This window comes from Pleurodeles waltl, chromosome 12 (assembly GCF_031143425.1).
Source record: "Pleurodeles waltl isolate 20211129_DDA chromosome 12, aPleWal1.hap1.20221129, whole genome shotgun sequence".
NCBI classification, from domain to species: Eukaryota; Metazoa; Chordata; class Amphibia; order Caudata; family Salamandridae; genus Pleurodeles; species Pleurodeles waltl.
In genome coordinates, this window is record NC_090451.1 from 335,147,264 (window position 1) to 335,174,466 (window position 27,203).

Consider the following 27,203-nt stretch of genomic DNA (forward strand, 5'->3'; position numbering starts at 1 on the left):
TGAGTTAGCCTCGGTCTTTCCACAGCATTTCTACTTGTAGTTTGTCAAGCCCAAAGTCTACGGAGTTCACACAGAACACACACTTTTCTGCCTCATCTATCGCAGAGTCCTCCCTTTCCTTAAATGACGTCACTATTCTGTTACATTCTCCTGTGTGGATTTCCTAACTTCTGCTGGCCTTGCTTCCTTCTAAAGGCTTCCTCGAAGGCCTTCTTCTTCATTAGGTTTTCTATCACGCCTCCAAATACCACTTCTTTGGCTCGTTGTCGTTGGGTGTCTTCGGTTTCACATGGAACTTTTCCTTAAAGGGCGCATCTTCCTCCTTCCTGCTCTGCACTCAATTGTACTCAGAAGCTGAGGCAATGCCTTTTGTGCATCCTATCTGTGAGTTTTTCTTCTCCAGTAGGATCCAAGTTCCCATAGCTGCTTTGGCTGCGTGTTTCTTCTGTGCAGAGCACCTAGCTTCTTGTGACTCAGGGTTGTCACTCGAAGACCCATGCTTCAGTGTCTCGGGTGTGGTCTCAGCCTCAGCCTCCAAGTCATTTGAGGAACCCATCTCCGTCATAGCAAAACACCTCTTCACATTTTTCATCTCTGACAAACCCGCCATGTCACATTTGCCCAATGCACTTGAAGAATCTGGTATCTGTGAACCAGGATCTTTGATTTAAAGTAAGAGCATAGGACACAGTAGTCCTTTTCGTCTTGTGGGAGACAGAAAAAAAGGACGGGATGTTTTTCATAGAGGGCAAGGTTGTGCAAAGTGTGACTCCAGAATAGCTTTCATGCTGTAAAACCTTATTCCATGAGTGTAAGTAAAAGGAAACAATGTAAGTAGGCTTTGGTTCGTTGCTGGATTTCTGGGTCCAGTCCAAGTTTGATGCCACCCACACAGTTTTGCTGGGTCTGACCTACACCAGGCAAACAGAAAGGCCACGAATTACGGTTCCCCTTAATCCTCTGAGGAATTCAAAAGGTGTGAATCTTATCTCAAGTCACTCCAAGATTAAAGAGTTATGATCCGGTGATAAAGCTGTGACAGAAAGCACTTAATTCAAGTACCGGGTAGATGGGCTGTAAGGAAATGCCTCCTTGGCATGGTTACCCCCTGACTTTTTGCCTTTGCTGATGCTATGTTTTGAATTGAAAGTGTGCTGAGGCCTGCTAACCAGGCCCCAGCACCAGTGTTCTTTCCCTAACCTGTACTTTTGATTCCACAATTGGCACACCCTGGCATCCAGATAAGTCCCTTGTAACTGGTACCTCTGGTACCAAGGGCCCTGATGCCAGGGAAGGTCTCTAAGGGCTGCAGCATGTATTATGCCACCCTAGAGACCCCTCACCCAGCACAGACACACTGCTTACCAGCTTGTGTGTGCTAGTGAGAACAAAATGAGTAAGTCGACATGGCACTCCCCTCAGGGTGCCATGCCAGCCTCTCACTGCCTATGCAGTATAGGTAAGACACCCCTCTAGCAGGCCTTAAAGCCCTAAGGCAGGGTGCACTATACCATAGGTGAGGGTACCAGTGCATGAGCACTGTGCCCCTACAGTGTCTAAGCCAAACCTTAGACATTGTAAGTGCAGGGTAGCCATAAGAGTATATGGTCTGGGAGTCTGTTTTACACGAACTCCACAGCACCATAATGGCTACACTGAAAACTGGGAAGTTTGGTATCAAACTTCTCAGCACAATAAATGCACACTGATACCAGTGTACACTTTATTGTAAAATACACCACAGAGGGCACCTTAGAGGTGCCCCCTGAAACTTAACCGACTATCTGTGTAGGCTGACTGGTTCCAGCAGCCTGCCTGTAAGGAAATGCCTCCTTGGCATGGTTGCCCCCTGACTTTTTGCCTTTGCTGATGCTATGTTTACAATTGAAAGTGTGCTGAGGCCTGCTAACCAGGCCCCAGCACCAGTGTTCTTTCCCTAACCTGTACTTTTGTATCCACAATTGGCAGACCCTGGCATCCAGAGAAGTCCCTTGTAACTGGTACTTCTAGTACCAAGGGCCCTGATGCCAAGGAAGGTCTCTAAGGGCTGCAGCATGTCTTATGCCACCCTGGAGACCTCTCACTCAGCACAGACACACTGATTGCCAGCTTGTGTGTGCTAGTGAGGACAAAACGAGTAAGTCGTCATGGCACTCCCCTCAGGGTGCCATGCCAGCCTCTCACTGCCTATGCAGTATAGGTAAGACACCCCTCTAGCAGGCCTTACAGCCCTAAGGCAGGGTGCACTATACCATAGGTGAGGGTACCAGTGCATGAGCATGGTACCCCTACAGTGTCTAAACAAAACCTTAGACATTGTAAGTGCAGGGTAGCCATAAGAGTATATGGTCTGGGAGTCTGTCAAACACGAACTCCACAGCACCATAATGGCTACACTGAAAACTGGGAAGTTTGGTATCAAACTTCTCAGCACAATAAATGCACACTGATGCCAGTGTACATTTTATTGTAAAATACACCACAGAGGGCACCTTAGAGGTGCCCCCTGAAACTTAACCGACTGTCTGTGTAGGCTGACTAGTTCCAGCAGCCTGCCACACCAGAGACATGTTGCTGGCCCCATGGGGAGAGTGCCTTTGTCACTCTGAGGCCAGTAACAAAGCCTGCACTGGGTGGAGATGCTAACACCTCCCCCAGGCAGGAGCTGTAACACCTGGCGGTGAGCCTCAAAGGCTCACCCCTTTGTCACAGCCCAGCAGGGCACTCCAGCTTAGTGGAATTGCCCGCCCCCTCCGGCCACGGCCCCCACTTTTGGCGGCAAGGCTGGAGGGAACAAAGAAAGCAACAAGGAGGAGTCACTGGCCAGTCAGGACAGCCCCTAAGGTGTCCTGAGCTGAAGTGACTCTAACTTTTAGAAATCCTCCATCTTGCAGATGGAGGATTCCCCCAATAGGGTTAGGATTGTGACCCCCTCCCCTTGGGAGGAGGCACAAAGAGGGTGTACCCACCCTCAGGGCTAGTAGCCATTGGCTACTAACCCCCCAGACCTAAACACGCCCTTAAATTTAGTATTTAAGGGCTACCCTGAACCCTAGAAAATTAGATTCCTGCAACTACAAGAAGAAGGACTGCCTAGCTGAAAACCCCTGCAGAGGAGGACCAGAAGACGACAACTGCCTTGGCTCCAGAAACTCACCGGCCTGTCTCCTGCCTTCCAAAGATCCTGCTCCAGCGACGCCTTCCAAAGGGACCAGCGACCTCGACATCCTCTGAGGACTGCCCCGGCTTCGAAAAGACAAGAAACTCCCGAGGACAGCGGACCTGCTCCAAGAAAAGCTGCAACTTTGTTTCCAGCAGCTTTAAAGAACCCTGCAAGCTCCCCGCAAGAAGCGTGAGACTTGCAACACTGCACCCGGCGACCCCGACTCCTCTGGTGGCGATCCAACACCTCAGGAGGGACCCCAGGACTACTCTAAGACTGTGAGTACAAAAACCTGTCCCCCCTGAGCCCCCACAGCGCCGCCTGCAGAGGGAATCCCGAGGCTTCCCCTGACCGCGACTCTTTGAATCCTAAGTCCCGACACCTGGGAGAGACCCTGCACCCGCAGCCCCCAGGACCTGAAGGACCGGACTTTCACTGGAGGAGTGACCCCCAGGAGTCCCTCTCCCTTGACCAAGTGGAGGTTTCCCCGAGGAACCCCCCCTTGCCTGCCTGCAGCGCTGAAGAGATCCCTAGATCTCCCATTGACTTCCATTACAAACCCGACGCTTGTTTCTACACTGCACCCGGCCGCCCCCGCGCTGCTGAGGGTGAAATTTCTGTGTGGGCTTGTGTCCCCCCCGGTGCCCTACAAAACCCCCCTGGTCTGCCCTCCGAAGACGCGGGTACTTACCTGCAAGCAGACCGGAACCGGGGCACCCCCTTCTCTCCATTCTAGCCTATGTGTTTTGGGCACCACTTGGAACTCTGCACCTGACCGGCCCTGAGCTGCTGGTGTGGTAACTTTGGGGTTGCTCTGAACCCCCAACGGTGGGCTACCTTGGACCAAGAACTAAGCCCTGTAAGTGTCTTACTTACCTGGTTAACCTAACAAATACTTACCTCCCCTAGGAACTGTGAAAATTGCACTAAGTGTCCACTTTTAAAACAGCTATTTGTGAATAACTTGAAAAGTATACATGCAATTTTGATGATTTGAAGTTCCTAAAGTACTTACCTGCAATACCTTTCGAATGAGATATTACATGTAGAATTTGAACCTGTGGTTCTTAAAATAAACTAAGAAAATATATTTTTCTATATAAAAAACTATTGGCTGGATTTGTCTCTGAGTGTGTGTACCTCATTTATTGTCTATGTGTATGTACAACAAATGCTTAACACTACTCCTTGGATAAGCCTACTGCTCGACCACACTACCACAGAATAGAGCATTAGTATTATCTATTTTTACCACTATTTTACCTCTAAGGGGAACCCTTGGACTCTGTGCATGCTATTCCTTACTTTGAAATAGCACATACAGAGCCAACTTCCTACACTGCCACACTAGAGACATGTTGCTGGCCCCATGGGGAGAGTGCCTTTGTCACTCTGAGGCCAGTAACAAAGCCTGCACTGGGTGGAGATGCTAACACCTCCCCCAGGCCGGAGCTGTAACACCTGGCGGTGAGCCTCAAAGGCTCACCCCTTTGTCACAGCACCGCAGGACACTCCAGCTAGTGGAATTGCCTGCCCCCTCCAGCCCCGGCCCCCACTTTTGGCGGCAAGGCCGGAGAAAATAATGAGAATAACAAGGAGGAGTCACTGGCCAGTCAGGACAGCCCCTAAGGTGTCCTGAGCTGAGGTGACTCTAACTTTTAGAAATCCTCCATCTTGCAGATGGAGGATTCCCCCAATAGGATTAGGGATGTGACCCCCTCCCCTTGGGAGGAGGCACAAAGAGGGTGTACTCACCCTCAGGGCTAGTAGCCATTGGCTACTAACCCCCCAGACCTAAACACGCCCTTAAATTTAGTATTTAAGGGCTCTCCCTGAACCTAGAATGAAAATGTCACTTACCCAGTGTACATCTGTTTGTGGCATCAGTCGCAGTAGATTCGCATGTTCTGCAATAGCTCGCCATCTGGTGTTGGGCCGGAGTGTTACAAGTTGTTTTTCTTCGAAGAAGTCTTTCGAGTCACGGGACCGAGTGACTCCTCCTTTTGTCTCCATTGCGCATGGGCGTCGACTCCATCTTCGATTGTTTTTCCCCGCAGAGGGTGAGGTAGGAGTTGAATTGTAGTAATAGTGCCCATGCAATGGAGTGACTAAGTATGCACCTATTTAAGGTTGAGATGATACATATATAAATAATTGAAGGTAACTTCCAAACTGCTACAGGCTCCCGGGGAGGCGGTTGGGCACATGCGAATCTACTGCGACTGATGCCACGAACAGATGTACACTGGGTAAGTGACATTTTCAGTTCGATGGCATCTGTCGCTGTAGATACGCATGTTCTGCATAGACTAGTAAGCAGTTATTTCCCCAAAAGCGGTGGATCAGCCTGTAGGAGTGGAAGTAGTCTGAAATAATGTCCTTAATACGGCTTGACCTACTGTGGCTTGTTGTGCGGATAACACGTCTACACAGTAGTGCTTGGTGAATGTGTGAGGCGTAGACCATGTGGCTGCCTTACATATTTCTTGCATTGGGATGTTTCCTAGAAAGGCCATGGTAGCACCTTTCTTTCTGGTTGAGTGTGCCCTTGGTGTAATGGGCAGCTGTCGTTTAGCTTTAAGGTAGCAGATTTGGATGCATTTAACTATCCATCTGGCTATACCTTGTTTTGAAATTGGGTTTCCTGCATGAGGTTTTTGAAATGCAATAAAGAGTTGTTTAGTCTTTCTGATGTTTTTTGTTCTGTCAATGTAATACATCAATGCTCTTTTGACATCTAATGTATGTAGTGCCCTTTCAGCTACGGTATCTGGCTGTGGAAAGAACACTGGAAGTTCCACTGTTTGATTTAGATGGAACGGTGAAATAACCTTTGGCAAAAATTTAGGATTGGTCCTTAGGACGACTTTATTTTTGTGTAGTTGTATAAAAGGTTCCTGTATTGTAAACGCCTGAATCTCGCTTACTCTTCTTAGGGAAGTAATGGCGATGAGAAATGCCACCTTCCAGGTTAGGAACTGTATGTCGCAGGAGTGCATGGGTTCAAAAGGTGGACCCATAAGTCTAATTAGGACAACATTTAGGTTCCATGAAGGAACAGGTAGTGTTCTTGGTGGTATAATTCTCCTAAGGCCCTCCATGAATGCTTTAATGACTGGTATTTTATATAGGGAAGTTGAATAGGTAGTCTGCAGGTATGCAGATATTGCTGCAAGGTGAATCTTAATGGAAGAGAAAGCTAGGTTAGATTTTTGTAAGTGAAGCAAGTAACCCACTACATGTTCTGGAGTTGTGTGTAATGGTTGTATTTGATTAATATGGCAGTAGCAAACAAACCTCTTCCATTTACTTGCATAGCAGTGCCTGGTGGATGGCCTTCTTGCTTGTTTTATGACTTCCATACATTCTTGGGTAAGTTGTAAGTGCCCGAATTCTAGGATTTCAGGAGCCAGATTGCTAGATTCAGCGATGCTGGATCTGGGTGTCTGATCTTTTGGTTGTGCTGTGTCAACAGATCTGGCCTGTTGGGCAATTTGATGCAGGGTACCACCGATAGGTCTAGCAGCGTTGTGTACCAGGGTTGCCTTGCCCAAGTTGGTGCTATCAATATGAGTTTGAGTTTGCTTTGACTGAGTTTGTTTACCAGGTAAGGAAGGAGAGGGAGAGGAGGAAAAGCGTAAGCAAATATCCCTGACCAGTTCATCCATAGGGCATTGCCTTGGGATTGTTTGTGTGGGTATCTGGATGCGAAGTTTTGGCATTTTGCGTTCTCCCTTGTCGCAAACAAGTCTATCTGAGGTGTTCCCCAGAGTTTGAAATAAGTGTTCAGAATTTGGGGGTGAATTTCCCATTCGTGGACCTGTTGGTGATCTCGAGAGAGATTGTCTGCGAGTTGATTTTGTATCCCTGGTATAAACTGTGCAATTAGGCGAATTTGGTTGTGAATTGCCCAATGCCAAATTTTTTGTGCTAGCAGGCTTAACTGCGTGGAGTGCGTCCCCCCCTGCTTGTTTAGATAATACATTGTTGTCATGTTGTCTGTTTTGACGAGAATGTATTTGTGAACTATTATTGGTTGGAAAGCTTTTAGTGCTTGAAAAACTGCTAGAAGTTCTAGGTGATTGATATGCAGTTTTGTTTGATGTACGTTCCATTGTCCTTGTATGCTGTGTTGATCGAGGTGTGCTCCCCACCCTGTCATGGAAGTATCTGTTGTTATTACGTATTGTGGCACTGGGTCTTGGAAAGGCCGCCCCTTGTTTAAATTTATGTTGTTCCACCACAGAAGCGAGAGGTAAGTTTGGCGGTCTATTAACACCAGATCTAGAAGGTGACCCTGTGCTTGAGACCACTGTGATGCTAGGCATTGTTGTAAGGGCCTCATGTGCAGTCTTGCGTTTGGGACAATGGCTATGCATGATGACATCATGCCTAGGAGTTGTAATACCATCTTTGCCTGTATCTTTTGTGTTGGATACATGCGTTGTATGATGGTGTTGAAATTTTGAATTCTTTGTGGACTTGGAGTGGCTACTCCTTTTGATGTGTCTATTATGGCTCCCAGGTATTGTTGTACCTTGCGTGGCAGAATTTTGGATTTTGTGAAATTGACGGTGAACCCTAGTTTGAAGAGGGTTTGTATGATATGATTTGTGTGATTTGAGCACTCTATTAACGAATGGGCCTTGATTAGCCAGTCGTCTAGATATGGGAACACATGTATTTGCTGCCTTCTTATGTGTGCTGCGACTACCGCTAGACATTTGGTAAAGACTCTTGGTGCGGTTGTTAATCCGAAAGGCAGTACCTTGAATTGGTAATGTATTCCTTTGAATACAAACCTTAGGTATTTCCTGTGCGATGGGTGTATTGGTATATGGAAATAAGCATCCTTGAGGTCTAAAGTTGCCATGTAGTCGTGCAGTTTTAGCAATGGCAATACTTCTTGTAGTGTGACCATGTGGAAGTGGTCTGATTTGATGAAAGTGTTCACTACTCTGAGGTCTAGGATTGGTCTCAGTGTTTTGTCCTTCTTTGGTATCAGAAAGTACAGTGAGTAAACTCCTGTGTTTATTTGTGTGTTTGGCACTAATTCGATTGCATTCTTTTGCAATAGTGCCTGCACTTCTATCTCCAGGAGATTGGAATGGTGTGTTGTTAAATTTTGTGCTTTTGGTGGTATGTTTGGAGGGAATTGTAGAAATTCTATGCAATAACCATGTTGGATAATTGCTAGAACCCAAGTGTCTGTAGTGATTTCCTCCCATGCATTGTAATAATGACCTATTCTTCCCCCCACTGGTGTTGTGTGGAGGGGGTGAGTGACCTGTGAGTCACTGTTTAGTAGTAGGGGCTTTGGGGCTTTGAAATCTTCCTCTATTTCTAGGGAATTGCCCTCCTCTATATTGTCCCCGAAAACCTCCTCTATACTGTCCCTGGTAACTGGACGGTGTGGCTTGTGAGGTGCTGGCTTGTGTGCTTTGACCTCGAAACCCCCCTCGAAAGGGCGTTTTACGGAATGTGCTGTAATTCCCTCTGCTCTGCGGGGAGTAGAGTGCGCCCATGGCTTTGGCAGTGTCCGTATCTTTTTTGAGTTTCTCAATCGCTGTGTCCACTTCTGGACCGAACAGTTCTTTTTCATTAAAAGGCATATTGAGAACTGCTTGTTGAATCTCTGGTTTAAATCCAGACGTTCGGAGCCATGCATGCCTTCTGATAGTTACGGATGTATTAATTGTCCGTGCAGCTGTATCTGCAGCGTCCATGGAGGAGCGGATCTGGTTGTTGGAAATGGTCTGTCCCTCCTCAACCACTTGTTTTGCCCTATTTTGTAAGTCCTTGGGCAGATGTTCAATGAGATGTTGCATCTCGTCCCAGTGGGCTCTGTCATAGCGCGCAAGTAGTGCCTGTGAGTTCGCGATGCGCCACTGGTTTGCAGCTTGTGCTGCGACTCTTTTACCAGCTGCATCGAACTTGCGGCTTTCTTTATCTGGGGGTGGTGCATCTCCAGATGTGTGAGAGTTGGCCCTTTTCCTAGCTGCTCCTACAACGACAGAGTCTGGTGGCAGCTGTGTAGTGATGAAAGCCGGGTCTGTAGGAGGCGCCTTATACTTTTTTTCCACCCTTGGTGTGATTGCCCTACTTTTGACCGGCTCCTTAAAGATGTCTTTTGCGTGCCGGAGCATAGCAGGGAGCATAGGCAGGCTTTGGTAGGAGCTGTGGGTGGAGGAGAGTGTGTTGAATAAAAAGTCATCCTCGACCTGTTCTGAGTGGAGGCTTACGTTGTGAAATTGTGCTGCTCTAGCCACCACTTGATAATACGCGGTGCTGTCTTCTGGTGGAGATGGCTTTGTAGGGTATGCCTCCGGACTGTTATCTGACACTGGGGCGTCGTATAGGTCCCATGCGTCCTGATCTTGGTCACCCTGGCTCATGGTGGTGTGAGCTGGGGAGTGTGATGGAGTTTGTGCTGGTGAGACGTTAATCACAGGCGGAGGAGAGGGTGGTGGGGTAACTCTTTTCACCACTTTTGGTTGTGGTGTTTGTTCCGTCTGGAACTCCAACCTTCTCTTTCTCCTAATGGGGGGAAGGGTGCTTATTTTTCCTGTCCCCTGCTGTATGAAGATACGCTTTTGCGTATGGTCCACATCAGTTGCTTGCAGCTCTTCCTCAAACCTATGCTTCTGCATTTGGGAGGTTAGCGAGTGCTCTTCTGTATAAGAGCCTGAAGCTGGGTCGCTTGCAGTTTGTTTCGGCATCGAAACCCTGTCTGCGTGTTTTTTCGGCTCCGAGGTGACTCTTTTCTTTTTCGGGGCCGAAACCTCTCGGCGTCGATCTGTTTCGGTGCCGCTGTCTCGGCGTCGAGCCGTGTCGGCACCGGCATCTCGGTGTCGAGGCTTGTCTCCAGCACTTTCTCGGTCCCGAGAAGGCTGCGTGCCGGTGTCTCGACCGGAGTCGGACGATCTCGGCACTGTGTGGGCCTTTTTCGGTGCCGACGGGCGGTCACCGAATTTATGGGTGGAGCCATGGCCTGGTGGCAGTGGCGTCCCCTGGGCCTTGTAAATGTTCTTCTGAGTGGATTTCGACGTCTTACTCACGGTTTGTGTATCGTCGAATCCTTCGGAGTCTGAGTCTTGGATCGAGAAGGTACCTTCCTCTTCCTGTTCCTCGAACTCCCGTTGGGCTGTCGGTGCGGACGCCATCTGAAGTCTTCTGGCTCGACGGTCTCGGAGTGTTTTTCGGGACCGGAACGCACGACAGGCCTCGCAGGTGTCTTCGCTGTGCTCAGGTGACAGGCACAGGTTGCAGACCAAGTGTTGGTCTGTGTAAGGGTACTTATTGTGGCATTTGGGGCAGAAACGGAACGGGGTCCGTTCCATCGGCGTTCTTCAGCACGCGGTCGGGCCGACCAGGCCCCGACGGAGGATCGAAAAACTACCCCGAAGGGCACCGGAGCTCTTCGATCTTCGATGCGGTGTGGAATCTAAGTACGCCGATCCCGAACGCAACAATACCGACGAAAATCTTCCGAAATTAGCTAATTTTCCGTTCCGAAACTCGGAGCGACAGGAACACGTCCGAACCCGATGGCGGAAAAAAAACAATCGAAGATGGAGTCGACGCCCATGCGCAATGGAGACAAAAGGAGGAGTCACTCGGTCCCGTGACTCGAAAGACTTCTTCGAAGAAAAACAACTTGTAACACTCCGGCCCAACACCAGATGGCGAGCTATTGCAGAACATGCGTATCTACAGCGACAGATGCCATCGAACATTAGATTCCTGCAACAACAAGAAGAAGGACTGCCTAGCTGAAAACCCCTGCAGAGGAAGACCAGAAGACAACAACTGCCTTGGCTCCAGAAACTCACCGGCCTGTCTCCTGCCTTCCAAAGAACTCTGCTCCAGCGACGCCTTCCAAAGGGACCAGCGACCTCTGAATCCTCGGAGGACTGCCCTGCTTCGACGACGACAAGAAACTCCCGAGGACAGCGGACCTGCTCCAAAAAGACTGCAACTTTATCCAAAGGAGCAGCTTTAAAGAACCCTGCAATCTCCCCGCAAGAAGCGTGAGACTTGCAACACTGCACCCGGCGACCCCGACTCGGCTGGTGGAGAACCAACACCTCAGGGAGGACCCCCGGACTACTCTACGACTGTGAGTACCAAAACCTGTCCCCCCTGAGCCCCCACAGCGCCGCCTGCAGAGGGAATCCCGAGGCTTCCCCTGACCGCGACTCTGAAACCTAAGTCCCGACGCCTGGAAAAGACCCTGCACCCGCAGCCCCCAGGACCTGAAGGACCGGACTTTCACTGCAGAAGTGACCCCCAGGAGTCCCTCTCCCTTGCCCAAGTGGAGGTTTCCCCAAGGAAGCCCCCCCTTGCCTGCCTGCAGCGCTGAAGAGATCCCTTGATCTCTCATTGACTTCCATTGCGAACCCGACGCTTGTTCTAACACTGCACCCGGCCGCCCCCGCGCCGCTGAGGGTGACATTTCTGTGTGGGCTTGTGTCCCCCCCGGTGCCCTACAAAACCCCCCTGGTCTGCCCTCCGAAGACGCGGGTACTTACCTGCTGGCAGACTGGAACCGGGGCACCCCCTTCTCTCCATTGAAGCCTATGCGTTTTGGGCACCACTTTGAACTCTGCACATGACCGGCCCTGAGCTGCTGGTGTGGTAACTTTGGGGTTGCTCTGAACCCCCAACGGTGGGCTACCTTGGACCAAGAACTGAACCCTGTAAGTGTCTTACTTACCTGGTAAAACTAACAAATACTTACCTCCCCCAGGAACTGTGAAAATTGCACTGTGTCCACTTTTAAAATAGCTATTTGTGAATAACTTGAAAAGTATACATGCAATTGAAATGATTCAAAGTTCCTAATGTACTTACCTGCAATACCTTTCAAACAAGATATTACATGTTAAATTTGAACCTGTGGTTCTTAAAATAAACTAAGAAAAGATATTTTTCTATACAAAACCTATTGGCTGGATTTGTCTCTGAGTGTGTGTACCTCATTTATTGTCTATGTGTATGTACAACAAATGCTTAACACTACTCCTTGGATAAGCCTACTGCTCGACCACACTACCACAAAATAGAGCATTAGTATTATCTATTTTTACCACTATTTTACCTCTAAGGGGAACCCTTGGACTCTGTGCATGCTATTCCTTACTTTGAAATAGCACATACAGAGCCAACTTCCTACATGGGCAGTAAGGCATGTGTAATGTATTCACAGCTGAAGACGTCCACTGCAGTGGGAATGAGGAAAGGAAAACTTAATCAGGCTTGGCAACCGTATGGAAACTAAGCTGTGAAGGGGCATAGCAGAAGAGAGTCGAACCAATTCAGTTGATCTAGCCTTCCTGAAGCACAACCATCTGCATGCAGGAACCAGTGATATACAATTAGGAAGCAGAGTGAACCCGATGACAACTTTTATCTAACTAGTTTTCTCTTCTTCCAGTTGCAGCTGCTCTTTAGGAGAATAGTAGGTGCCGTTTAACTTTGCAGTTAACATTCACTATTCTGGTCCCAATTCCGGTTTAGTGATAAGCCCTTTTAATCCACTGGTAACCGATCCTACAGCTTAGACTAGAAGTTTGTTCTGGCCTTTCAGCCTGGGATCCACCTAGCATTTTAGGGTGCTTTTTTGGGGGGACCAAGTGCTTGTCTCAAGACTCTTAGAAAGAAAAGGTGACGAATTTGTGTGCGATTCAAGCTTAACATGTCCTTAGTGAGATGTCAAAAGCTCCAACTGCATGTCAATCAGACATATCTTTAACTACCATGTGGCATTCCAATGAACCCCAGCTAAAGTGGCAAGTCCTCCATAAAGTATTCAGATGTCCATATGGCAGGTGGAGTTCACATTAACAAACCTGAAAAAGAAAAGATATCAGAGAAACCAAATGAGAAAAGGAGAAGGAGAAAAATTAAATTACCTTTTAACTTTAATTTGTTGTGGAATTCTCTGTCAATTTCTTCCTTGTTGAACTGTGCATTAGCACTCTCAAAGTCAAAATCTTTTTCAAACTTCATTGGTCCATCCCTACGAATACCAAATCTTCCTCTTCCCCCACGGTGGCCACCACGTCCTCGTCTTGCAGGTGGAGCACCTGGTGCTTTAATGTTAGAAAGAAATAGTCAATTTTGATGGGAAGTGAAGAGGCAGCACAAGACATACAGTAATCTGCTGAATGAATTATTTAGGTGAACTCAAGTCAAAATACTCAAGTCATAGTAGGTGTGCAGGTAGAAGGCACTGCTGCTACTGGACTGGATCATACTTGCTAAAGCAAGCTAGGGTATGAAGGAACAAAGGCTAGACGAAATTCTGTAATTACAAGACAGACAAAACTGATAAAGGGTAAGAGGTGGAAGGATTTTACAGCAGGCCTTCTGGATAAGATCATTTCCAGAGTTACAACAAAGGCAGATAAAGTGAGCAGAGCTGCACATACATGGAAAGAATTGCTGCATAATCTAAATCTTAAAATAATCTGAATATGAAACCTTGTGCAGTCATGCTGAAAGGTCAAGAAGGGAGAGAGCCCATGGATGAATGGCCAAATACTACTGATGTGTGACACAGCAGAGTCTGGGCCCAAGGAACAGTTGTAGAGTAGTAACTTCTAAATATGCACTAGGAAGCCACGTGAAGTGATATTCTTTAAGTGGAGCATGCCCATAGCTCACTGGGGTGGACATAAAACCTGGAGGCAAACCAATGACCATAGTGGCTACAATCATGAACTACTGGGACCTTGAAACTACTTTAAAGGCTGTTATGGAAAATTGCCCACCCTCAATAAGAAAATAATAATGTTAGTGAGTGCCCAGACATCAATTGCATAACTATGTGCCTGCCAGATGTTTGGTAGAGTTAAAAGTACCACTGACACCTTAATGCAACAAGTGTGCCACGCTTCAGTATGTCAAGCTAAGCATTATGCATCCGGATATCGCTTATTTTTCTTTCACAGAGGCTGAGCACGTGAATCTAAGATTTCATACTGCAAAAGGAATGGATGCTTACCTGTAATTCTTCATCAGGGAAATCTTCACTGAAATCACACGTGCAGAACAGTCACTTGAGTTGCTGACTGATGCTACTCGATCATCCAACTTTCAAGGCAGAGGACAGTGAATGCCACCCCTTCACTGGAAGGGTGCCAACATTGCTACACACTTCTTGAACACCCTTAGAGCTAGGCTGACTCGAAAGGAGGGCACTTTGAACGGGTAGTGATGTCCACTTATCACAAAATGAAGATAACCAGTAGGGGACAAGGTGGATGGATTGGTGACAGCAGACGGATGAGGTCCACAGCAGTCTTATAGTCGCCTTGTCTGAGCAGAGGGATGACATCCAGTAGCCGTGATGAGCAAAAGCTAAAACCCACTGATCTGAATTCCTCCGTCAGAGAGGAACTATTTTATTATCTCCACCCAAAAAATATCCTGGCGGAACGGCTACTGACTGTTTGGAGGTGTAAACTCCTTTACCAGAGCTACCATGCCATTTCCCCTGCGCTCAAGGTGTATCCTCTGCCTGCCTGTTGGTGGAAGACTGTGGCTGGTCTGGGGATTTAGTCTTGGCTCCTCCCCCCAGGCAGTTTATGATAGGTGCTTCTTGCAGCAGGAGGGTGCAGTGAAAGATCATTCTTCTTAATATTGTTTTTTTTGTTTTCTCTATCTTTTACTTGAATTTATTCCCAGGATAAACAGGTTTATCTGGCTTAGCTGAGCGCAGCTAGGCGTGCTTAGGGAATGGCTTGGACTTAAATATGTTTCCCTATTATTTCAAATATCACTAAAGGACTTAGGCCCTCATTCTCACCCTGGCGGTCCTAAACTGTCAGGGCCACGGGCAACGGAAGCACCGCCAACAGGCTGGCGGTGCTTCAGTGCCCATTCTGACCGCGGCGGTAAAGCCGCGGTCTGAAAAGGGGATCCGGCGGTTTCCAGCCGGATTTCCCCTGGGCCAGAGAATCCTCCATGGTGGCGCTGCTTGCAGCGCCGCCATGGGGATTCCGACCCCCTTCCCGCCATCCTGTTCCTGGCGGTAAAACCCGCCAGGAACAGGATGGCGGGAACGGGTGTCGTCGGGCCCCTGGGGGCCCCTGCACTGCCCAGGCCACTGGCATGGGCAGTGCAGGGGCCCCGTAACAGGGCCCCACAAAGATTTTTACTGTCTGCTATGCAGACAGTGAAAATCGCGACGGGTGCTACTGCACCCGTCGCACCCCTGCAACTCCGCCGGCTCCATTCGGAGCCGGCTTCCTCGTTGCAGGGGCTTTCCCGCTGGGCCGGCGGGAGAGCTTCTGGCGATCGCCCGCCGGCCCAACGGGAAAGTCAAAATGACCCCTCCGGTCTGTTGACCGCGGTGCGGTATTTCGGCGGTTTCCGCCCGGCGGGCGGTTCCCCGCTGCCCGCCGGGCTCAGAATGAGCCCCTTAGTCTTGCAAACTGTCACCAGCACCCAAGAGCCGTAAGGAAGCCGACACTGCACATGTGTTTTCATAATATTACTTCTAAATAATACAGACTGCTTATTGTGTTGTCAAGTTCAGTGAATAATGGTTTGTTTAAAGTGTAACCAGACGTGAGAAAGGAAACCAATCAACTAGTGATAAATGGCAAGCACCTCTAGGGTAGGTCACATGCACTTGTTGCACTGGACCACTATTATCGAAGTAGCGCACATGACTGGCTTTGACCGAATGAGCCAAACAAATCAAGCCTATAGGGCTGGGAGATACTTCAGTGAGGTAGTTTTAATGGAACTTATTTTACTTCCCATGTTGGGTAGGGATTATCCTGGTCCCGAAGAAACGTCACAGATCCGGTGTGACACTTGTCATGCCTGCATAACATAATATACACTTAAGTCATCTAGGCACCTTAAACCCCCATAATAGCACTCACCTTTTCAATTTAGCCCTGTTCAGGGAACCATTGCATTAAAATTAAGCGGGTATCCCGAGATAGTTTTAATTCACTTTACTTTTTTTCCACCCTGTAGGAAGTTGGCTCTGTATGTGCTATTTCAAAGTAAGGAATAGCATGCACAGAGTCCAAGGGTTCCCCTTAGAGGTAAGATAGTGGCAAAAAGAGATAATACTAATGCTCTATTTTGTGGTAGAGTGGTCGAGCAGTAGGCTTATCCAAGGAGTAGTGTTAAGCATTTGTTGTACATACACACAGGCAATAAATGAGGAACACACACTCAGAGACAATTCCAGGCCAATAGGTTTTGTTATAGAAAAAAATATTTTCTTAGTTTATTTTAAGAACCACAGGTTCAAATTCTACATGTAATATCTCATTTGAAAGGTATTGCAGGTAAGTACCTTAGGAACTTTGAATAATTACAGTAGCATTTATACTTTTCACATAAAATACAAATAGCTGTTTTAAAAGTGGACACAGTGCAATTTTCACAGTTCCTGGGGGAGGTAAAGTATGGATTAGTTACTTACCTGTAAATCCTAGTTCTCTTCCAGGGGTATCCTCATCAAAGTCATAAACATTGAATATTCCCGCCCTTGTGCGGGGACCCCGGAGCATATATATATAAATTACATACATATTATCATGTGTAAAACAGCAAAGCAGGCTATAATCATAAATAGGCTAAAATGCTTTATTTCTATGCAAGTTTTTATTTTTTTTAATTTTTTAATTTATAAAATCACAATAGATCATAAATATCTACCTAAGCCCCAAAAACTGGACTTAGGGAAGTAAACAGCAGTAAATATCAGAGAAAAATAGAAAAAACCACATTGAAAAACAATGAAGCATTCTTAGCCAATAGGCTGCATGCAGGTTAACACAGGAGAACCATAAAAACTTTGGCACCGTGCCTTTAAGACCCTGAGCACCTCCAGTATCCCACCATGCCTCAGGGGTGAAGGGAAGGTGACAGTTGGTTCACAGTTAGGTCAGTACTTTTTTACGGTGACAATCTGTGTAATTGATCAGAAAGATAATCTGTCCTGCACTTCTAGGAGACTTGAGTCCGGGGAGGAGGGTGGGTTGTTTATGACTTTGATGAGGATACCCCTGGAAGAGAACTAGGATTTACAGGTAAGTAACTAATCCTTCTCTTCCAGGGGATCCTCATCAATAGTCATAAACATTGAATAGATTAGCAAGCCCATCCCTAAACTCTGCGGACTGTCTGAAAGAAGTGAAGGAAAGAATACATATTCATGCAAATAGATTTCTAAGAGAGGCCTGCCCCACCTGGGCATCCGCTCTTGCATCCGAGTCTAAACAGTAATGCTTAGTAAAGGTATGCACAGACTTCCATGTAGCAGCCTTACAAATCTCGGAAATTGGTACATTGTTAAGGAGGGCAGCAGAAGCCGCTTTTCCCCTTGTGGAATGCGCTTTTGGCCTAGCCAGTAATTGCTTATTAGCCAGTTGGTAAGTGTTAACAATACAAGACACAATCCATCTTGATATCGTTCGTTTAGACGCTGCCTCTCCTGTTCTTAAATGACCATAATTCAGAAACAAATGGTTAGAATGTCTAATCGGTTTTGTTTTGTCCAAATAGAATTTCAGCACTCTTTTTAAGTCTAAAGAATGCAATGCTTTCTCAGCCGGAGTCTCCGGATTGGGAAAGAAAGTCGGTAAAGATATAGTCTGATTGATATGGAATTCTGACACCACCTTCGGAAGGAAAGATGGGTGAGTTCGCAGAACCACTCTATTATCGTGAAAAACCGTGTACGGTTCTCTGCAAGACAGAGCCTGAATTTCGCTGACCCTCCTCGCTGAAGTAATGGCCACCAAAAAAGCCGTCTTCCACGTAAGGTGCTGTAAAGAGGCCTTGTGGATAGGTTCAAAGGGAGGGCCCATAAGTTTTGACAGGACTACATTCAGTTCCCATGGAGGAGAAGGTCTCCGAATGGGAGGAAAAACCTTTTTCAAGCCTTCTAAGAAATCCTTGACTACAGGTATCGTAAAGAAGGATTCCTGAGAAGGCGACTTACGATACGCTGTAATTGCAGACAAATGAACCTTAATAGAAGATACCTGCAGACCAGACTTCGCCAGATGAAGCAAATAGGACAGTATGACATCCTCCTGAGCTCGTATGGGATTTATACCTTGTTGAGAGCACCAGATGTAAAATCTCTTCCACTTAAAAGCGTAAGAACGCCTCGTGGAAGGTCGTTTTGACTCTTTCAAGATGTTCATGCACTCCTGTGAGAGCCCTAGGTGCCCATACTGTAGGAATTCAGGAGCCATGCTGTCAAGCTCAGAGAGGGAAGGTTGGGATGTAGGATTCTGCCTTCCATTCTGCTCAGGAGATCCGGTCTGCACGGCAACCTCCTGTGAGGTTTTTCCGATAAGTTGAGTAGATCCGTGTACCAGAATTGGCGGGGCCATTGTGGTGCTATCAGAATCATTCTGGTTCTGGAGTTGTAAAGTTTGTTGATTACTGCCGGTATGAGGGGAATCGGTGGAAAGGCGTAGAGAAATATCCCTGACCAGTTGATCAACAGGGCATTCCCTTGAGATCCCGGACGGCAGAACCTGGATGCGAAGTCTGGGCATTTCTTGTTTGCTTCGTCTGCAAAGAGATCCAACTGGGGTCGACCCCCATTGACCGAAGATGTCCTCGACGACTTCGTCGTGTAGGACCCAGTCGTGCACGTCTTCTAGATGTCTGCTCAGGAAATCTGCCTCTACGTTTTGCTGACCTGGCAGGTGTACCGCTGTGATAGACATTCCCCTGGCCAGGAGCCAATGCCATATCGTTTGGGACTCTCGAGACAGAGGTAGTGATCTTGTTCCCCCCTGTTTGTTCAGGTAATACATTGTGGTTGTATTGTCTGTCTGAATTAGGAGAGATTTCCCCTGAACCAATGGAGAGAAAGATTTGAGAGCCAGATGGACCGCTCTGAGCTCCAGTAGATTTATGTGATAGTTCTTTTCCTTGTCGGACCACAGACCCTGAGCTTGGAAGGAACCCAGATGAGCACCCCAACCCTGAAGAGACGCATCCGTTACCAGAGTGTCGGCTGGAATTGTCTGGTGAAACGGAGAACCTATCGACAGGTGAGGTCTGTGCATCCACCATTGTAGTGATTGAAAAGCCGCTGTTGGTAGTCGTACTCTGTCCTCCCAGCGACCAGTCTTTTGGCTCCAGTTGTTCTCGAATGCCTCCTGAAGGGGCCTCATGTGTAGCCTGGCATTCGGGACTATGAAGATGCATGAAGCCATGGAGCCCAGAAGCGATGTCACCTGACGAGCAGTAGGTGCATCGGCTGTTAATAGTTGTTGACACTTCCTGTGGATTGATAAAAGTCGTTCCTCCGAAGGATACACTCTTTGGAGCTCTGTGTTTAGTATAGCTCCCAGGTAGTGGAGGTTTTGTGTTGGAATCAAGGTTGACTTGTTGTGGTTGATTTGAAGACCTAGAGACTCGAAAGTTCTTAGTACAATGTCTCGATGTTTTCTCGCCTGATCCGGAGAGGAAGCCTTCAATAGCCAGTCGTCCAGGTAGGGGTAGACGAATATTTTTTGCCTTCGAAGATGTGCCGCTACCACTGCTACACATTTTGAAAAGACTCGGGGTGCAGACTTCAGGCCGAATGGTAGGACTCTGAATTGGTAGTGCTGTGACGCTATCTGGAAACGTAAGAATTTCCGATGTTTGGATGCTATTGGGATGTGAAAATATGCATCCTGTAGGTCGATGGAGCACATCCAGTCTCCCTGATGCAGTTGCGGAACAATCTGGTGAAGGGCTAGCATCCTGAACTTCTGTTTTCTTATGTACTTGTTCAGGAGCCGTAGGTCCAGAATTGGCCTGAAGATGCCCTGTTGACCTTTTTTCGCCACCAGAAAGTAACGCGAGTACACCCCTTTTCCTTTTTGTGCCGGAGGAACCTTTTCTACCGCTTTCTTTTGTAGGAGTGCAAGAACTTCCTTGCGTAGCAGGCTGAGATGAGAAGGAAAACATCTTGCTGGCGGCAAGTGTGGCGGAGGTTTTTTGAAAAGGAGAGAATAGCCATGTTCGACAATATTGAGCACCCATTTGTCTCTTGTGATGGAGTGCCACTCGTGAAGATGATGCGTAATACTTCCCCCCCACCGGAGTGGTGCACAGTGTTGAGGGAAGCAATGCTTCATTGCTTTGTTGGTGTCTTTGCTGTAGAGGTCCACTTGCCCCTCGGTCTCTTGTGGGTCTACGTGCCTTAAACAGGGGACGTCCCTGTCGTCGTTGTGGCCTCTGAGACCAGTGAGGGGTTTGAACCCTCTGCTGGAATGGTCGTCTGTCGTACGGCCTGTACCTCCGCCTGAAGTCTTTCTTATGTTCCAGACCCACTGCCCTCATAGTGTCCACCTCCGTTTTCATTCGGGCCATCTCTTCATCCGCGTGGGTACCGAACAACGAATTCCCGCTGAATGGAAGGTTTAAAATGCGTTGCTGTGCTTCCTGTTTCAGACCCGTGAGCCGTAGCCAGGAAGACCTCCTAGCGCAGATTCCGTGCGCATACCCATGCGCAGCCAAATCCGCCCCGTCCGCCGCCGCGCTGATGACCTGGTTAGATACTAGGCCCCCTTCCTGCAAGATTTCTTGGAAGTCCTGTCTATCTTCCCTGGGCAACTTTTCTGTAAATCTGTGGAGTGAGTCCCACAGAGAGCGGTCATATCTGCCCAGAAGTGCTGAGGCGCTGGAGACCTTCATAGCAGATGCCGCCGTACCGCACATCTTTCTCCCCAGGGAGTCTAGGTGTCTGCTCTCCTTATCCGGGGGGACTGTGGAAGATGATGCCACAGAGTGTGTTTTTCTGGCTGCGGCTAAAATAACAGAGTCCGGTGGCGGATCCTTCCGCAGGAATAAAGGATCTTGCTCCGGAGCTTTGTACTTCTTTTGAATCCTAGCCGGGGCAGACTTGAGAGTGGCTGGAGTCAGAAAGGTGTCCATAGTAGGTTGCAGCAAACCCGGTACTAGTGGCAGCAGTTTTCTCGAGACTGATCTGTGTTGTAGGGTCTCAAAGATAACGGAGGATGAGGTGGCCGGCTCCGGTACCTCAATATTTAGTTTCTGCGCTCCCCTTAAAAGAACCTCATTAAAAGTGGTGATATCATCCACCGGTGAGATCCTAGCAGGTGGAGAATCTGTCAGTGTGGGGGAGTAGTGCCCAACAGACGATCCTGAAGAAGACCAAGAAGGTGATCTTCTGTGTGGTGTTCGCGACCTGGTTCTCCTTCGGGAACGAGACCTGCTACGAGAAGCTGTAGCAGAGTGTGCAGGTCTTGTGGTCGGCTGACGAGAAGCAGAACGAGCCCGTCCTGCTCTAGCTGTAGGCGATGGCGTTCTAGGCAATGAGGCAGTAGGAGAATACATCCTAGAGTATTGGGAATCCGGGGATGCTGCCGGTCTATTCAGGCTCTCTAACCATCTAGGTGATAGAGTGATGGGAGAAACATGCCCCGATGAGCCCGCTCTAGAATGGGATGATGCACTCCGTATAGAGACCACCGGTGAGGGAGCTTTTTCCGCTGGCTCTACTGCCTGTGACACAGCTGAAGGTTGTGTCGACGTCGATTGCATCCTCGACGTCGAAAGTTGCGATGGCTGGTCTGTTCTCGACGTCGAAGGTCTTGACGTCGAAGGCCTTGACGTTGAATGTCTTGACGCCGATCGCGGGACCTGGACCTACTCGCCGTCGTGTGTCTCGACGTTGAGTGGCGAGTGGTCGACGGCGGATGTTCATGCCGTCGTGGTGTTTTTGGCGTCGTGTCCTTCGACGCCAAGGGGCGAGATGTTCTCGACGGCGAACGGGAGCGCCGGAGATGGCTCGACGCCAAACGGCGGCCTGCCGTCGACGGAGATGTACCCCTGTGCTGTCCATGCTTCGACGCTTTGTCCCTCGACGTCGGTCTGGTCACCGTCGACGGCGATCTATGCCGGTGAGACGGTGGCGTCGATGGAGAACAAACAGGCACAATCCTACCTGTCGACGTCGATCTGGCCATTCCTTCTGTTGTAGGTCTGGGAAGTGAAGAGGATGTTGACTTTTTCCTCTCCTGAAGCCCATGTAGCCTGATTTTCTCTCTGTCTTTGAGAGTCCTCCTCGACATCTTCTTACAATACTTGCAGGTGTCAGGACAGTGACTCTGTGGCAGGCAGACAATACACAGAGTGTGGGTCTGACTGGGCTTTCTTCTTCCCACAAGAAGGACATTTTACAAAAAGAGATGGCATTTTCTGTCAGAAAAGACTGCCAAACTCAGACAAAAGATGTTATCTGTCGAGTAAACAGGAAAAACACTATTTTTAGGAATTTTTCTGAAGAAAAAACTCAGAAAAACTGAGAGCTCAATGCTCCAGGATCCTCTCAGAAGAAGCCGGAAAAAAGAACTGACCTAACTGTGAACCAACTGTCACCTTCCCTTCACCCCTGAGGCATGGTGGGATACTGGAGGTGCTCAGGGTCTTAAAGGCACGGTGCCAAAGTTTTTATGGTTCTCCTGTGTTAACCTGCATGCAGCCTATTGGCTAAGAATGCTTCATTGTTTTTCAATGTGGTTTTTTCTATTTTTCTTTGATATTTACTGCTGTTTACTTCCCTAAGTCCAGTTTTTGGGGCTTAGGTAGATATTTATGATCTATTGTGATTTTATAATATAAAAAAAAAAAAACTTGCATAGAAATAAAGCATTTTAGCCTATTTATGATTATAGCCTGCATTGCTGTTTTACACATGATAATATGTATGTATTTTATATATATATGCTCCGGGGTCCCCGCACAAGGGCGGGAATATTCAATGTTTATGACTATTGATGAGGATCCCCTGGAAGAGAATGTTATTTTTAGCAGGTAAGTAAATCACTTACAGGTCTCTGTTTTGGGTCCAAGGTAGCCCACCGTTGGGGGTTCAGAGCAACACCAAAGTTACCACACCAGCAGCTCAGGGCCGGTCAGGTGCAGAGGTCAAAGAGGTGCCCAAAACACATAGGCTTCAATGGAGAGAAGGGGGTACCCCGGTTCCAGTCTGCCAGCAGGTAAGTACCCGCATCTTCGGAGGGCAGACCAGGGGGGTTTTGTAGGGCACCGGGGGGGGGAACACAAGTCCACACAGAAAGTACACCCTCAGCAGCGCAGGGGCGGGCGGGTGCAGTGTGCAAACAAGCGTCGGGTTCTCTGTAGATTTCAATGGGAGACCAAGGGGTCTCTTCAGCGGTGCAGGCAGGCAAGGGGGGGGGGGGCTCCTCGGGGTAGCCACCACCTAGGCAAGGGAGAGGGCCTCCTGGGGGTCACTCCTGCACTGAAGTTCCGTTCCGTTCCTTCAGGTGCTGGGGGCTGCGGGTGCAGGGTCTTTTCCAGCCGTCGGGACTTTAGGATCAGGCAGTCGCGGTCAGGGGGAGCCTCTGGATTCCCTCTGCAGCCGTCGCTGTGGGGGCTCAGGGGGGACAACTTTGGTTACTCACGGTCTCGGAGTCGCCGGAGGGTCCTCCCTGAGGTGTTGGTTCTCCACCAGTCGAGTCGGGGTCGCCGGGTGCAGTGTTGCAAGTCTCACGCTTCTTGCGGGGATTTGCAGGGGTCTTTAAATCTGCTCCTCTGTAACAAAGTTGCAGTTCTTTTGGAGCAGTGCCGCTGTCCTCGGGAGTTTCTTGTCTTTCTTGAAGCAGGGCAGTCCTCTGAGGATTCAGGGGTCGCTGGTCCTTGGGAAAGCGTCGCTGGAGCAGGTTTCTTTGGAAGGCAGGAGACAGGCCGGTAGGACTGGGGCCAAAGCAGTTGGTGTCTTCTTTCTTCTTCTGCAGGGGTTTTTCAGCTCAGCAGTCCTCTTCTTCTTGTAAGTTGCAGGAATCTAAAGTTTTAGGTTCAGGGAAGCCCTTAAATACTAAATTTAAGGGCGTGTTTAGGTCTGGGGGGTTAGTAGCCAATGGCTACTAGCCCTGAGGGTGGGTACACCCTCTTTGTGCCTCCTCCCAAGGGGAGGGGGTTACATCCCTAATCCTATTGGGGAATCCTCCATCTGCAAGATGGAGGATTTCTAAAAGTTAGGAATTTCAGCTCAGGACACCTTAGGGGCTGTCCTGACTGGCCAGTGACTCCTCCTTGTTATTCTCATTATTTTCTCCGGCCTTGTCGCCAAAAGTGGGGGCCGTGGCCGGAGGGGGCGGGCAACTCCACTAGCTGGAGTGTCCTGCGGTGCTGGCACAAAGGGGTGAGCCTTTGAGGCTCACTGCCAGGTGTGACAGCTCCTGCCTGGGGGAGGTGTTAGCATCTCCACCCAGTGCAGGCTTTGTTACTGGCCTCAGAGTGACAAAGGCACTCTCCCCATGGGGCCAGCAACATGTCTCGGTTGTGGCAGGCTGCTGGAACCAGTCAGCCTACACAGATAGTCGGTTAAGGTTTCAGGGGGCACCTCTAAGGTGCCCTCTGGGGTGTATTTTACAATAAAATGTACACTGGCATCAGTGTGCATTTATTGTGCTGAGAGGTTTGATACCAAACTTCCCAGTTTTCAGTGTAGCCATTATGGTGCTGTGGAGTTCGTGTAAAACAGACTCCCAGACCATATACTCTTATGGCTACCCTGCACTTACAATGTCTAAGGTATTGCTTAGACACTGTAGGGGCACAGTGCTCATGCACTGGTGCCCTCACCTATGGTATAGTGCACCCTGCCTTAGGGCTGTAAGGCCTACTAGAGGGGTGACTTATCTACATCTGCATAGGCAGTGAGGCTGGCATGGCACCCTGAGGGGAGTGCCATGTCGACTTACTCGTTTTGTTCTCACCAGCACACACAAGCTGGCAAGCAGTGTGTCGGTGCTGAGTGAGGGGTCTCCAGGGTGGCATAAGACATGCTGCAGCCCTTAGAGACCTTCCTTGGCATCAGGGCCCTTGGTACCAGGGGTACCATTTACAAGGGACTTACCTGGATGCCAGGGTGTGCCAATTGTGGATACAAAAGTACAGGTTAGGGAAAGAACACTGGTGCTGGGGCCTGGTTAGCAGGCCTCAGCACACTTTCAATTCGAAACATAGCATCAGCAAAGGCAAAAAGTCAGGGGTAACCATGCCAAGGAGGCATTTCCTTACACACCCTACACACACCATTTCAGCAGGATAACTAAAAAAGATCTCAGCGAATTAACCCTCTTGCAGGGTTCGTCTGGCATTACTGTGCCGGTCTGATGAGCAGTTACAGGGTGTGTAAGGGCACCAATCTTTGGAATATGAAGTCTGACCAGGAACCTTTGGGATCCATCTGCTCCTTTTACTCTTCCTCTCGTTCTGTAGGAACAGCACCCTCTTGATTTAAGGTTCATGAAATCTTGCTGCTACAGCTGCATTTTGCAAGGACCCTTGTGTTTTTTGATAGTTTGCGTTTGGCCACTGTTTCACCATTTCTTATGTGACTACAAACATATGTAGAAACTGTCCCTTTTTGAAATTGGCACCCCCACTTTGTCTGGTATCTGATGCAATTTTGACTGATAGTGCACTGGGTTCAGGTTAGCCAGGCCCCCATTGCCAGATATATTTTCCTAAAACTGTGCAACTGCTCCCCAGATGGCCATACCTTTGACACCCCTATACGTACCTAATAAATGGTACCCCTGGAGTCCCCAAAGGCTGCAGCATATGTGCCACCCTCAGGGACCCCCTCCACCACGGAGCACATGCAGACTGCCATTGCCAAATGCTTGTCTTGGTGCAGCTAAAAGTGAAAAGATGACATAGCACACAGCCACAACACAGCAGATGGTTTGGCCCTCCCCCTAGGGCCTTCACTGTCTACCTATACTTTTGCCAATAATATTGCTTTCAATGTTCTTTACTGATTGTTAACGTTTATATAACCGTGTTTACTTACCTCTAGTTGGGGGGGATTGCCTATTCAGTATTCTAGTATTTGTGTTACCCTTATAAAGTACCTTTATTTTTGTAACACTGTTTCTTTCATGTATGTGCTGTGTGGCTATAGTGGTATTGCATAAGCTTTGCATGTCTCGTAGATAAGTCTATGCTGCTCATCCACAGCTACCACTAGAGAGCCCTGGTTTCCTATGCACTGCCTATACTTCACTAATAGGGGATCCCTGGACCTGGTATAAGGTGATATAACCATAGGTGCTCGCCACACACCAAGCCAGCTTCTTAAATCATTTACTTGACTTAACCAGTCAGATGCTCCCAGGTGCCTTCCTGAATTGATGCAAACCAGATTATGCAAGGAAGGCACCGAATGTGCCCTTCGAAGCATCCTGGTGACACTCAAAGGCCACCCCACCCCTTAAACACCTAATAGACAGGGGGAGGTGGCCACACCTCTCCCTTGCAGGAAATCCTTTGTTCCTCTCCTTCTGCCTGAGCCAAGCTCCCCAGCAGGAAGGCAGAAGAGTGCCTAGGGTCGGTAGCAGCGTGGGCAGGCAGCCAGACACCCATAAAGCTGCACAGGCAGAATTGGGGGGGATCCTCTCGGGAAACCCCAGAATACAGGGGGATCATGCACCTATCACTGCAATTCGTGTAGTTTCATCATTCCAACATGTTGGATACCAAACATGTCTAGGTTCGGAGAAGGCATTATGTAGTTGGACCAGTTCACCAGTGTCCTCTACATACATTAAGATGGCTTCCCTGCACTTACAAAGCCCAGGGAATGGTGTCTGGGGTTTGTAGGGGCACACTGCTTATCCAAGGGTAACCTCACACTTAGACACATGCACTCTGCCTGTGGGCTGAAGGGCCTACAAGAGGGGTGACTTACAGTGTATAAGTACAGTGACTAGGCTATAAAGTAAGCCATATATCGGTGGTGAAAGGGTGCATGCACCATCCCATGCAGGCTGCAAAGGAAGGCCTGCAAACAGTTTCCATGGGGTCCCATGGGTGGCACAATAAATGCTGCAGCCCATTGGCGACCCCTGGTGTACCAATGCCCTGGGTACCTAAGTACCATATACTAGGGACTTACAAGGGTCCTCTAGTATGCCAATTGTGGGGTGAGAAAGTTTCCAAGCAATCAAGTTTAGATGAGAGAGAGCAAACGACTAGTGTCCTGTTTAGCGGGATT

At 48.5% G+C, this 27,203-nt stretch overlaps 1 protein-coding gene across 3 annotated transcripts in view; it reads right to left on the minus strand.

Moving 5' to 3' along the window:
• LSM14A (LSM14A mRNA processing body assembly factor) overlaps nt 1–27,203 on the minus strand; it is a 399,547-nt gene that overhangs the window by 145,530 nt on the left and 226,814 nt on the right. For all 3 annotated transcript variants that reach the window (XM_069216478.1, XM_069216476.1, XM_069216475.1), the window contains one exon: nt 13,078–13,257. In XM_069216478.1, the coding sequence (XP_069072579.1) occupies nt 13,078–13,257 (180 nt within the window). The remainder of the gene's footprint in view (nt 1–13,077; nt 13,258–27,203) is intronic.